The following is a 12176-nucleotide window of genomic DNA, read 5'->3' as shown; positions in this document are numbered from 1 at the left end:
GATTGAACATGGGATTGTGGAGCTTCAGGCATGAAAGTCTTTTTGTAGAACCATTATGCTTCTAAAGTATGTGTGGCTGGCAGTTGTTGTCTTTTAAATCCCCCATTCCACTCTCTACTAGACTTTACGATTCCTGAACAGAAGTCTGATGCAAGTCTGACTATGCTGCCTTTATTAGTTACTTTCTTCTTTTCCCTGGCAGTGTGCAAAGGTTTTTTTTCTTCCTTGTTCTTGATTTTTGATAATTTCACAATGATGTGTCTTGTTAGTCTACTAGAGTTTAGGAATTTGAAGGTTCTTTTTAATTTTTTTTTAATTTTTGTATTATAGAATTGCATGTCAACAGGGTTTGAATCCACCTGAGTTCTGAATCTTCAGTCTCCCCACTGCAGTCCACCACAGTTACCCAAAAGTTGTAGACATGGGCCAACCATCTTCTCTACATCTGTCTGTCCAGATTTAAACGTAATTGCCCCTTCTTTTTCTGACTGAATCCTCTCTTCCCTTCTAAGCCACTCATAACATCATAGCAACCTCTATATTCCCCTCTCCTTTTCCTTCTCTCTCTATGGGTGCTGATGGAGCTGGAGTGCAGAGTCCTCTTATCTTCATCTTATTACTTCTCCCCCACTGGGAGTATGGATAAGGTTGTTTATGGAGAGCAGAAAGAACATGGAAGTTCTCCGTTCACTGAACATTTATATCCTGCCCATATTCCAAAGTTGGAAATTTGGCTGCTATTATTTCTTTGATTATGGTTTCTACTCCCTACTTTCTCTCTGCTTCTGTGATGCTTATAATTCTGATATCTGCTTTTATAATGGAGTCTTCTATCTCTTGAAGAGTTGTCTCTTTTTTCTTTTTATTTACTTATTTATTGGGTAGAGACATCCAGAAATTGAAAGGGAAGTGGGAGATAGAGAAGGAGGGAGACAGAGAAACACCTGCAGCCCTGCTTCACCATTTATGAAGCTTTCCCTGTGCAGGTGTGGACCAGAAACTTTAATCCAGGTTTTTGTGCACTGTAACATGTGCACTCAACCAGGTGCACCACCACCTGGCCCTGAGTTGCCTCTTTTTTCTAAGCCTTTTTTCTCCTTCTACTTGGAGTCAGAGTGTTGTCATTTTGCATTCTATTTCAGATAGCCTATTTTCTACTTGGGTAAGTCTACTTCCTTGACTTGCTATTTGAAAGTGGAATTAACTAAAATTTTCCTTCACATTGTGAACTCTGCTTTCAAGTTTTCCAGTTTCCAATCAGCTGACTCTCTGAAGTCATGGTTTTCTTCCTGAATTCATTTCTCCATAGTAAGTTGAGAGCTTAGCATTTTTTTTCAAATATCCTGATATTGTTATTTCCTAAATTCCTTCTCTGACAGCTCCACTGAATCTACATCATGAAGTTCTTGACTCTTAGTTTGATTGTCCAAACCCAGTGCCATCCTATTTTTCCCATCTATTTTGTTTTCTGTTATTGGTTAGCAGGTGGTACTGGGTTCAGCTTTGTATGTGAATTGTGGGTAGAAGGGAGGAGTTTTGAAGAAGTAACATGGTGTTGTGGTACCTGATGTTCCTTAAACTGAGACTTAGTCTGGATGAGAGAAGGGAGGGGGAGATAGATTCCAAAACTTCTTCTCTTCCTAGACTGATTCCTGAAAAATGAGGTCTCTTCTGAGAGGTCAAAACCACTCTTCTCACCTAGAAGGTAATCTGATTCTGTTCACCAAAATTTCCATGGCAATTAGGTCATAGGTTGGCTTTGTTGCTGCCAGAAGAGCATCATGTCAATACCCCAGTCCCACCTGGATGGATCCCTATATGGTTCACGCAACAGCCTATAACTTCTGTAGCTCTCAATGGCAGTTCTGATATCCATTTCTCAAGCCACTCAGTTGCTCAGTGGTTCCTTGAGTCCTTTAAGTGCACTACATGGATTTCAAGCAATTACAAATATGGCACCTATCTTCAATACAGTAATGCATCTCTGCTTGAATCTTTCTCTTCCTAGCCCTCTGCCCCCACTCCAAATGTCTTTATCCCTCTGCGAGTATAGACCAAAGATCTTTATGGGGTGCAGAAGATGGGAGATCTGACTTCTTTAATTGCTTCTCTTCTAGATATGGACATTGGTAGGTGGATCCATACTTCCAGCTTATTTCTATCTCTCCCTAGTGGGATAGGGGTCTGGAAAGGTGGGGCTTCAGGGTTCATTGGTAAGGACATCTGCCCAGGGAAGTCAAAATGGCATCATGGTAGCATCTGCAAATTGGTGGCCCTCAGTTTTTCTTTGTCCTTTTCACCACCTTTTTGCCAATCCATCGATGAGTTATAAGATTCCAAAGTGGTTCCTCTTTGATCTTCTTCTATAGTTTCTCTCCTACCAGCCTGAAAATCCTGCTTTCACCTGGAATTACCAGGATATGAAGCTTCTCATTTTTATGTGGAGAGCCTGCCAAGTTTTGTCCTCAAGGCTCCATCTTCCCTCCTACTCCTCTCATTACTGTCTTTTCATATATCAAGAGAAATTTTACATATGGAATCAAGGAACCAAACAAGTGCCTTAGAATTTATCCTGTTGGGACTTGCAGAAAATCCAAACCATGAGACCCTCCTCTACATCCTGTTTCTCCTCATGTATGTGGTCACCGTAGTGGGCAACTTACTCATCATCCTGGCCATCAGCTCTGACCCTCACCTCCACACCCCCATGTACTTCTTCCTCGCCAACCTCTCCTGGGTGGACTTCTGCCTGGCCACCAACACCATGCCCCAAATGCTGGTCAACATCCAAAGAAAGAGCAAGTCCATCTCCTACCCTCGCTGCCTGACCCAGATGTATTTCTTCCATTTCATTGGCATCATGGACAGTGTCTTGATCGCCGTCATGGCTTATGACAGGTTCGTGGCCATCTGTCACCCCCTGCACTACACCACTATCATGAGCCCACGGCTCTGTGGGCTGCTGGTCGGGGGGCCCTGGCTGTTCTCCTTTGTTATCTCCCTCACCCACATCCTTCTCATAGGACGCCTGGTGTTTTGTGGCCACAATGAGCTTCCTCACTACTTCTGTGACCTCACGCCCCTTCTCAGGCTGTCCTGCACGGACACCACCATCAACCAGATCTTTGTGCTCATCGTGGCTGGCATGGTGATCGCCACCCCCTTCTTCTGCATCCTAGCTTCCTATGCCCGAATCATCGTGGCCATCTGGAAGGTGCCCTCCGTGGGGGGCAGGAAGAAAGCCTTCTCTACCTGCAGCTCCCACCTGTCCGTGGTGGCACTGCTCTATGGGACCACCATTGGGGTCTACCTGTGTCCCTCCTCAGTGCGCACGGCTGTGAAAGAGAAAGCCTCAGCTGTCATGTACACCGCGGTCACCCCCATGCTGAACCCCTTCATCTACAGCCTGAGGAACAAGGACCTGAAAGGAGCCTTGAAGAAACTCATCAACAGAAAAAGCACTGCCTCTTCTTGACAACTCACAGAGCTGAGAGTTCTAGGACATGAGGTATGAGCATTGAGTTGGGGGGAAAAATCTGGAAAGTCAAGTCCTGGAGAAGGAACCACTTGAAATTTTGAATTGTCAAAAAATGAAGCATCAAGATAAGACTCTAACTATGATATCATTGAAGGAAACCACAAGAATTCTTTTGGGAAATTGTCTCCTGATAACTTCTAGAAAGATTTGTCTACATCCACTAGATTAGCCTGAACTTGGTTCAGAATCCATTAAGCATTCAACAATGATGGACTGAATACTAGTTCAGGCTTGATGTTGAATGCTAGCAATAGAGTGTCCAGAAGAAATCATATCCCAACTATTAGAAATCAAGAATTGGATGGGTACCTGGGGCCCTAGATAGGGAGGCCTGGGATTCCCACATAGACATGATGGGCCTAGACCTCTAACAGTTCCCTCTCTCATTGTCACTGGTCATCTGAATCAGGTACAACACAATAGACCCTTTTGTGGGGCCCCTAAGGATCTTGCCCTCAATTTGGATCTACAACAGTAGAGAATGTTCCATTCTCCAAAGGAAGGTTGGAAAATATATTCTACCACTTGAGAAAGAAAGGTCCTGAAATTAGTTCAGCCTAAAAGGTTCCTGGCTGTGACCACAAAATGCAAGCTCAGACCTACGGGGATGCAGAGGTTACACAGGCTCCTGTGCTGAATATGGGCCCCAGATCAAATTGATGGGGTTTACAGTTAATAATATTTATATATCTTTCCCATATTTGGGAACTACTATCTTCCATGATCCAGCTTTCTAGTCCTTTTTGCAGCTAAGATACTCTCTCCCCGGACAATGCTTTTAACCCACCCCACCTCCATGTTAACTATCAGGCTCAGGCAAAAATGGAATATACCCAAATATAATGGAATATACCTAAAATAGATCTACTAGCTTTTTCCAAAACAGAGGCCCCCAAATCTTCATCTGCAGTATTCCAACCTTCAGGTTCATGATGAGTCAACAATTTGTTCTGCTTTTTATCTTAATTCTTTTTCAGCCACCAAATTCCAGATGATACCATGATGCCAACCTGACTTCCCTGGGCAGACAACCTCACCAATGTGTCCTGGAGCACAGCCTCCCCAAGAACCCTGACCCACTAGAGAAAGAGAGAGAAAGGCTGGGAGTATGGATAAACCTGACAATGCCCATGTTCAGCAAGGGAGCAATTACAGAAGCCAAACCTTCCACCGTCTGTACCCCACAATGATCATGGGTCCACACTCCCTGAGGGATAAAGAATAGGAAAGCTTCCAATGGAGAGGAGGGGGTATGGAGTTCTGGTGGTGGAAACTGTGTGGAATTCTAGCCCTCTCATTCCATGGTCTTGTTAATATTTCCATTTTATAAATAAAACTTTTTTAATTTTTAAAAATTGAGCCTGATAAATTGCTTTAGCATGGGTCAGATGCCAGGTGTTGAGTAGCTTATTTCTCTACCTCACAGGATTCTTTGTGAGTCGTAAAACACATTGACTCTCCTGAGATGTTCTCTGAGGCAGGGAATAAGAGGCCAGAGTGAGTAAATTTTTTCAACGCTATGCTGCATGGCTGCCAAGAGTGCTCTGACAAGTTTTTGAGACCCTAGAATATTATTTCTGTCTGTGATCTTGGAGTCCCAGGCATGAAAGTCTTTGTACAGAACTGCTATGTTGTCTCCTCAGCCAAGACTTTTTCTTTTTCTTTTTGCCTCCAGGATTATTGCTGGGGCTTGATGCCTGCACTACAAATCTATTGCTCTTGGAGGCTACTTTTTTCCTTTTGTTGCCCTTATTGTTCATAGTTGTTGTTATTGTTGTTGTTATTGTTGTCATTGTTGTTGGATAGGACAGAGAAATTAAGAGAGGAGAGGAAGACAGAGAAAGGGGGAGAAAGACACCTGCAGATCTGCTTCACCATTTGTGAAGTGACACCCTCACACTTGGGGAGCCAGGGACATGAACCAGTATTCTTCTGCTGGTCCTTGTGCTTTGTGCCATGTGCACCTAACCCACTGCACTACTGCCTGGTCCCCAGACTTTTTCTTTTAAATATATTATTTCTATTAGTAATTTAATAATGATGAACAAGGTTGTAATTTAACAGGGGTACAATTCCACATAGTTCCCACCCCCAGAGTTCAGTGTCCCATCCCCTCCATTGGAAGCTTCCCAATTCTTTATCCCTCTTTGAGTATGAACCAAAATGCTTTATGGGGAGCAGTAGGTGCAAGGTCTAGCTTCTGCAATTGCTTCTCCGCTGGACATGAATATTGGTAGTTGGATCTATACCTACAGCTTGTTTTTATATTTTTAATTTTTATTTATAAAAAGGAAACACTGACAGAAAACATAGGATAAGAGAGGTACAACTCCACACAATTCCCACCACCAGAACTCCGTAACCCATCCCCTCCCCTGATAGCTTTCCTATTCTTTATCCCTCTGGGAGTATGAACCCAGGGTCATTATGAGGTGCAGAAAGTAGAAGGTCTGGGCACCCTTGTCAAAGATTATATGTCCATAGTTGTGGGGGCCTACTTCTGGCCTCTCAAATCCTTTTTAATTTTTTTTTATTTGTCAAATGGCAAACTGACAAGGCCATAGGATAAGAGAAGTACAGTGCAGGAGGTGGGAGGTCTGGCTTCTGTAATTGTTTCATCAATGAACATGGATGTTGACAGGTCGATCCATACTCCCAACCTGCCTCTCTCTTTCCCTGGTGGGACAGGGCTCTGGGGAAGTGCGGCTCCATGACATATTGATGGGGTCATCTTCCCGGGGAAGTCTGGTTAGCATCATGCTAGCATCTGGAACTGAAAAGGTGGCTGAAAGGCAGTGAGATATAAAGCAAATTTCTCAATAAACAGGAGCCCAGATTTAGAAATAGAGCAAATTAAAGTAGGGGTCATCATGTATTTTAGGTATATAGTCCATGTGGCCCATGGCTTTAGTAATTTTTGCTTGAGTCCAATAGCTAACATGCAGGTGGGCTAAAAGTATTGTTTGGGAGATGGTGTCAGAATTGAGAACAGGAAAAGATGAATTAGAGAATAGAAAGCTGGATTAAGGGTGGGGGAGATAGCATAATGGTTATGCAAACAGACTCTCATGCTTGAGACTCCAAAGTCCCAGGTTCAATCCCCCACACCACCATAAGCCAGAGCTTAGCAGTGCTCTGGTGTTTCTCTCTGTCTCTCTCTATCTGCATCTCTCTCAAAAATAAAATAAATAAAATATTTAAAAAAAAAAAAAAAAAAAAAAAAAGAAAGCTGGATTAAATCCCAAGTATAAGGAAAGTATATAAATACCATTAACTATTAACCCCATCAATCTGACCTAGGATACATGTCCATTCATATTTTGCACAGGGACTTTATGACATCTGGGTCCCTGTTAAGGAAACTCATGCCACTATACCTGTGTGTTGGATAATTAATTATTGTATGAATGTGATGAGAACGAACATCTTTGTCTAGTACCAGATCTCCAGAAGTCAAGAAACTAAACAACACCCATCAACTTGTAAATCTCTCCAACAACAACTACATCAATGACAATAGCAACAATAAAAACAACAAGGGCAACAAAAGGGAAAATAAATAAATATAATAAAATAAAAAGGTTTTAAAAAAAGAAAAAACATTAACACCCCCAATCTTTTTTATTCTGTTTTTAATAGTTATTAATTTTTTTATAAAATAAGAAATATTCAGGTGGTCTGGGAGGTGGTGCAGTGATAAAGCTTTGGACTCTTAAGTGGTCCAGGAGGTGGCGCAATGGTTAAGGCACTAGACTCTCAAGCTTTGAACTCTTAAGCATGAGGTCCCCAGTTCTATCCCTGGCAACACATGTGCCAGAGTGATGTCTGGTTGTTTCTCCTCCTATCTATCTTTCTCATAAATAAATAAAATCTTAAACAAAAATAAGAAGAAATATCAGGGGGTAAAAAAAAGTTAAAGGGAGTCTGGCAGTAGTGCAACGAATAAAGCACACATGGCACGAAGTGCAAGGACCCACATAAGAATCCTGGTTTGAGCCTCCGACTCCCCACCTGTAGGGGAGTCACTTCACAAGCGGTGAAGCAGGTCTGCAGGTGTCTGTCTTTCTCTCCCCCTCTCTCTCTTCCCCTCCTCTCTCCATTCTCTCTGTCCTATCTAACAAAGACAACAACAATAATAACTACAACAATAAAAAAAGAAGGGCAACAAAAAGGAAAATAAATAAATAAATAAATATAAAAATAAATTTAAAAAAGACAACAAGACCATAGAATAAGAGGGGTACAATTCCACACAATTTTCACCATCAGAGTTCTGTATCTCATCCTCTCCCTTGAAAGCTTTTCTAGTCTTTATCCCTCTGGGAGCATGGACCCAGGGTCATTATGGGGTGCAGAAGGTGGAAGGTCTGGCTTCTGTAATCGCTTCTCCAATGAACATGGGCATTGGCCAGTGGCTCAATACCCCCAGCCTGTTTCTATATTTCCCTGGTGAGGTAGGGCTCTGAAGAGGTGGAGTTCCAGGACACATGGGTGAGGTCATCTGCCCAGGGAAGTCAAGTTGGCATCATGCTAACATCTGAAACCTGGTGGCTGAAAAAAACATTAAGATATAAAGCAAAACAAATTGTTTAATAGCCAATAACCTAAAGGCAAGAATAAATACAGCAGATTAATCTTGAAGTCTCCATTTGGGGGTGGGGGAGAAAGCTATTTTAGGTCTATTTTAGGTATGTTCCAAGGGGCCCATTACTTTTACTAATTTTTGCCTGAGCACAACAGCCAACATGCAAGTGGACTCTAGGTCTTGTCTGGGGGAAATCGTGTCAGAGTTGGAAATAGGACTAGAAAGATGGATCAAGGCAGTAAGTAGCTCCCAAGTATGGGAAAGGTACATAAGTATCATTTTATAGTGCCTTTTTTTTTTAAAAAAAATCTTTCTACTTTACTGCAAACTGTTGTGCACTTTTGCTTTAAGATGTATATTTTTTCCTAATTTATGGGTGCATGTGCACATGTGTTTTGTCTCGTGGGCCCTGTTCTATATCTAGGTTCTGTGGCTTTGTTAGGAGGTGCATCACCCAATATGGAATTGAGGAGTCCTATGAGCTAGGAACGGTCTCACCAGAGTGCTGGAGCTGAAGGGTTGACATTCCACACCTGGTGTCTCTGGACAGAATCCGAGGTGAAACGTGTCATGGTGATACTGGTTGCACTGATTTGGTTGATATCAGCAGGTGCAGTTCAAATGGTATGGATTGAGTGAAGTGTGCAGGAAGACAAGCCATGCCCTGGAGTTTCCAGGACTAGGAGAAATATGGGTTTTATAGAGAATGGGGAGGGGTCCTGCTGTCTTGGAGTTTAATAAGGCAGTAGATGGTTATTACTGTAACACAGTTATGAGGGAATTTGGTTTACTTTGAAAATATCATAGTTAAAAAAAAAGAAAGAAAATCTCATGGTTAGGATTTGCTGTATCATACAAGACCTTACCATGATTTATGCCATATCATGCTATTTACATATAGCTGTCTCTTATATTGTGATACAAGCAGTTGCTTCTGGTCTCCCTGATCTAAGATTATAGGTGATTTAATATTTCAATTAAACAGCCATTATTAGAAATGTATTCAAATTTGAGCTCACTGTTAATTTCTCATCTCCCCATGGCAGTTGACTGCAAAACATTCTCACACTCAGAAGAGATGCTTTTGTCCCTACCAGGCACCAGGACACCAAAGGCCTCCCCTCCAACCCCCTTCATCCTTTTCCTTGCCCAGAGTCCTTTGCTTTGATGCAATACACCAAACCCAGACCAAGTTTTATTTCCTGTTTTCCCTTTCTGCCTTTGTTTCTTTTTTTTTTTCTTTCATTGATTTAATAATAAGAAGACCATAGGAAAAGAGGGGTTCAATGTCACAAAATTCCCAGCACCAGAACTCCATATTCCACCCCCTCCATTGGAGGCTTTCCTGTTTTTTAATTTAATTTAATTTTATTTATAAAAAGGAAACACTGACAAAACCATAGGATAAGAGGGGTACAACTCCACACAGTTCCCACCACCAGAACTCTGTATCCCGTCCCCTCTGTTGATAGCTTTCCTATTCTTTTTTTTTTTTTTTTTTCCTCCAGGGTTATTGCTGGGCTCGGTGCCTGCACCATGAATCCACTGCTCCTGGAGGCCATTTTTCCCCATTTTTGTTGCCCTAGTTGTTGCAGCCTCGTTGCGGTTATTATTGCCATTGTTGACGTTGCTTTGTTGTTGGATAGGACAGAGAGAAATGGAGAGAGGAGGGGAAGACAGAGAGAGAGGGGAAAGAAAGATAGACACCTGCAGACCTGCTTCACCATGAAGTGACTCCCCTGCAGGTGGGGAGCCGGGGGCTCGAACCGGGATCCTTACGCCGGTTCCTGCGCTCTGCGCCACGAGCTTTCCTATTCTTTAACCCGCTGGGAGCATGTACCCAAGGTCATTGTGGAGTGCAGAAGGTGGAAGGTCTGGTTTCTGTAATTGCTTCCCCGTTGAACATGGGAGTTGACAGGTCAATCCATAATCCCAGCCTGCCTCTCTCTTTCCCTAGTGGGGTGGGGTTCTGGGAAATTGGAGCTCCAGGACACATTGGTGGGGTTGTCTGTCCAGGGAAGTCTGGCTGTCATCATGCTAGCATCTGCAACCCGGTGGCTGAAAAGAGAGTTCACAAATAAAGCCCAACAAATTGTTGACTAATCATGAATTTAAAGGCTGGAGTAGTGCAGATGAAGAATTGGGGGATGTCAGTTTTGTAGATAGCTAGTAGGCATATTTTAGTTATATTGCAAAAAGCCTGTGGCTATACTAGTTTGCTTGTTTGTTTGTTTTGCCCTGAGCCTGAAATCTGATATGTAGGTGGATCCAAGTTATTGTGTGAGGAGATGATGTCATGGCTGGAAATAGGACCAGAAAGCTTTCCTATTTTTTAATCCCTCTGGGAGTAAGGACATAAGATCATCATTATGAGGTGCAGAAAGTGTTCTTATTTCTAGATGCCCAACAGCAGAAAAAAAGACTAAGAAAGTTTGTGGTATCTATACACAATGGAATACTACTCAGCTGCTAAAAATCTTTTCATATTTTTAACATTTTATTTATTTATTAGATAGAGACACAGAGAAATTGAGAGGGAAGGGGGAGATAGAGAGCAAGAAAGACAGAGACATGTGTTGTATGCTTTACATTGGGTTCTAGTTCTCCCCCGCCAAGAGAATTAGATCAGTCCAGTTAATTTCGCGGGCCCGCTTGGCCCCGCCCCTAGGTACCCCTCCGGAGTTCGGAGAGTGCCAGAGTTGGAGAGTTCCGGAGTTCCAGAGTTACAGAGTAAGAGGGAGTTCCTGAGTTCCAGAGTTGGAGAGTTCCTGAGTTGCAGAGTAAGAGAGAGTGCTTGCGCCGCCGCAAAGAGACAGCAGAATTTTGTTTGGTGATTAGTTTGTCTTAGTTTATGAATCATTGTTCCTGAATAAAGAAATACAGCTTCCCTGCCCAGCCATTGTCTCCGCGTCTCTGTTACCTGCCGTGAAACTAGCCCGGCTAGAGCCGCTGAATTTTAACAACAGACATGCATCCCAGATTCACCACTTGGGAAGTTTACCCCCTGTAGGTTGGTTCCAGAGGCTTGAACCTAGGTCCTTGGGCATTGTATTGTATGCCCTTAGCCAGATACACCACCATCTGGCCCCTATGCTTTATGTTTATTAGTGAAAAAACACTGTTTTACAAAACTTGTCAGATTTTAAGAGTCTTTTCATGGCCACACTTGGTGCATCTAAATCACAACTCCTTCCACTCTACTACCAAAGTTCTATGCTCCTATGTCCACTTGCCCCACACAACCATCTAAGTTCACACTACATACAATTAACCACAATTTCATTTGCTTTATTCATCTATATTCCACCGAAGAGCAAAACTATCTAATAGTTGGTTTCTTCTTCACTTATTTCACTCAGCACAACCACCTCTGACTCCATGTCTTTGGTTCTACATGCTACAATCTCATCTTTTTTATGGCAGATTGGTGTTTCATTGTATATATTCCTCCCCACCTCCTTATCCAGCCATTGGTCATGGATCATTGAGGTTGTTTCCTAGATAATTTTGATGCAGCCAAATAATGCAGTTATCAACATAAGGTGAGATGTATCCTTTCAGAGTTGAGATTCACCTCACCACTTATTGACTAATTAAATAAATATGGAATTTTAAATTATGTTTGTATTAGAGAATTAATACTTATTTACAAAGCCATAAGATAACAAGGGTATAATTCCACACTGTTCCCATCACCAGAATCCCATGTCCCCATTACCTACACTGAATATTGCAGTAGTTTTCCCAAGATCACAGATATAGGTTGACTATGACTTCTATATATATGTGTGTGTGTACGTTTATATAATTTGCTGATTTTTTAAAATTTTTATTAGTGATTTAATAATGATGAACATGATTGTAAGATAACAGAGGTACAATTCCCTACAGTTCCCATCACCAGAGTTCCATGTCCCATCCCCTCCATTGTAAGCTTTCCTATTCTTTATCCCTCTGGGAGTATGGACCAAACTTCCTTATGGGGAGCAGAAGACAGAAGGTCTGGCTTCTGTAATTCTCTACTGGACATGGATGGATCAGGACCCCAACCTG

At 42.3% G+C, this 12176-nt stretch overlaps 2 protein-coding genes across 2 annotated transcripts in view; one reads left to right on the top strand and one right to left on the bottom strand.

The window, feature by feature from the left end:
• The window catches only part of ZNF317 (zinc finger protein 317), a 371627-nt gene that overhangs the window by 56473 nt on the left and 302978 nt on the right, over positions 1-12176 (bottom strand). The gene's annotated exons all lie outside the window — the stretch shown is intronic.
• On the top strand, positions 2534-3475 carry LOC103116088 (olfactory receptor 1M1-like). The gene has a single exon (XM_007525951.2). It carries the CDS (start codon positions 2534-2536, stop codon positions 3473-3475), a length of 942 nt encoding a protein of 313 aa, XP_007526013.2.

Source organism: Erinaceus europaeus, chromosome 23, assembly GCF_950295315.1.
Source record: "Erinaceus europaeus chromosome 23, mEriEur2.1, whole genome shotgun sequence".
NCBI classification, from domain to species: Eukaryota; Metazoa; Chordata; class Mammalia; order Eulipotyphla; family Erinaceidae; genus Erinaceus; species Erinaceus europaeus.
Note: the sequence above shows the minus strand (reverse complement) of the source record. Positions and strands in the feature narration are given on the sequence as shown.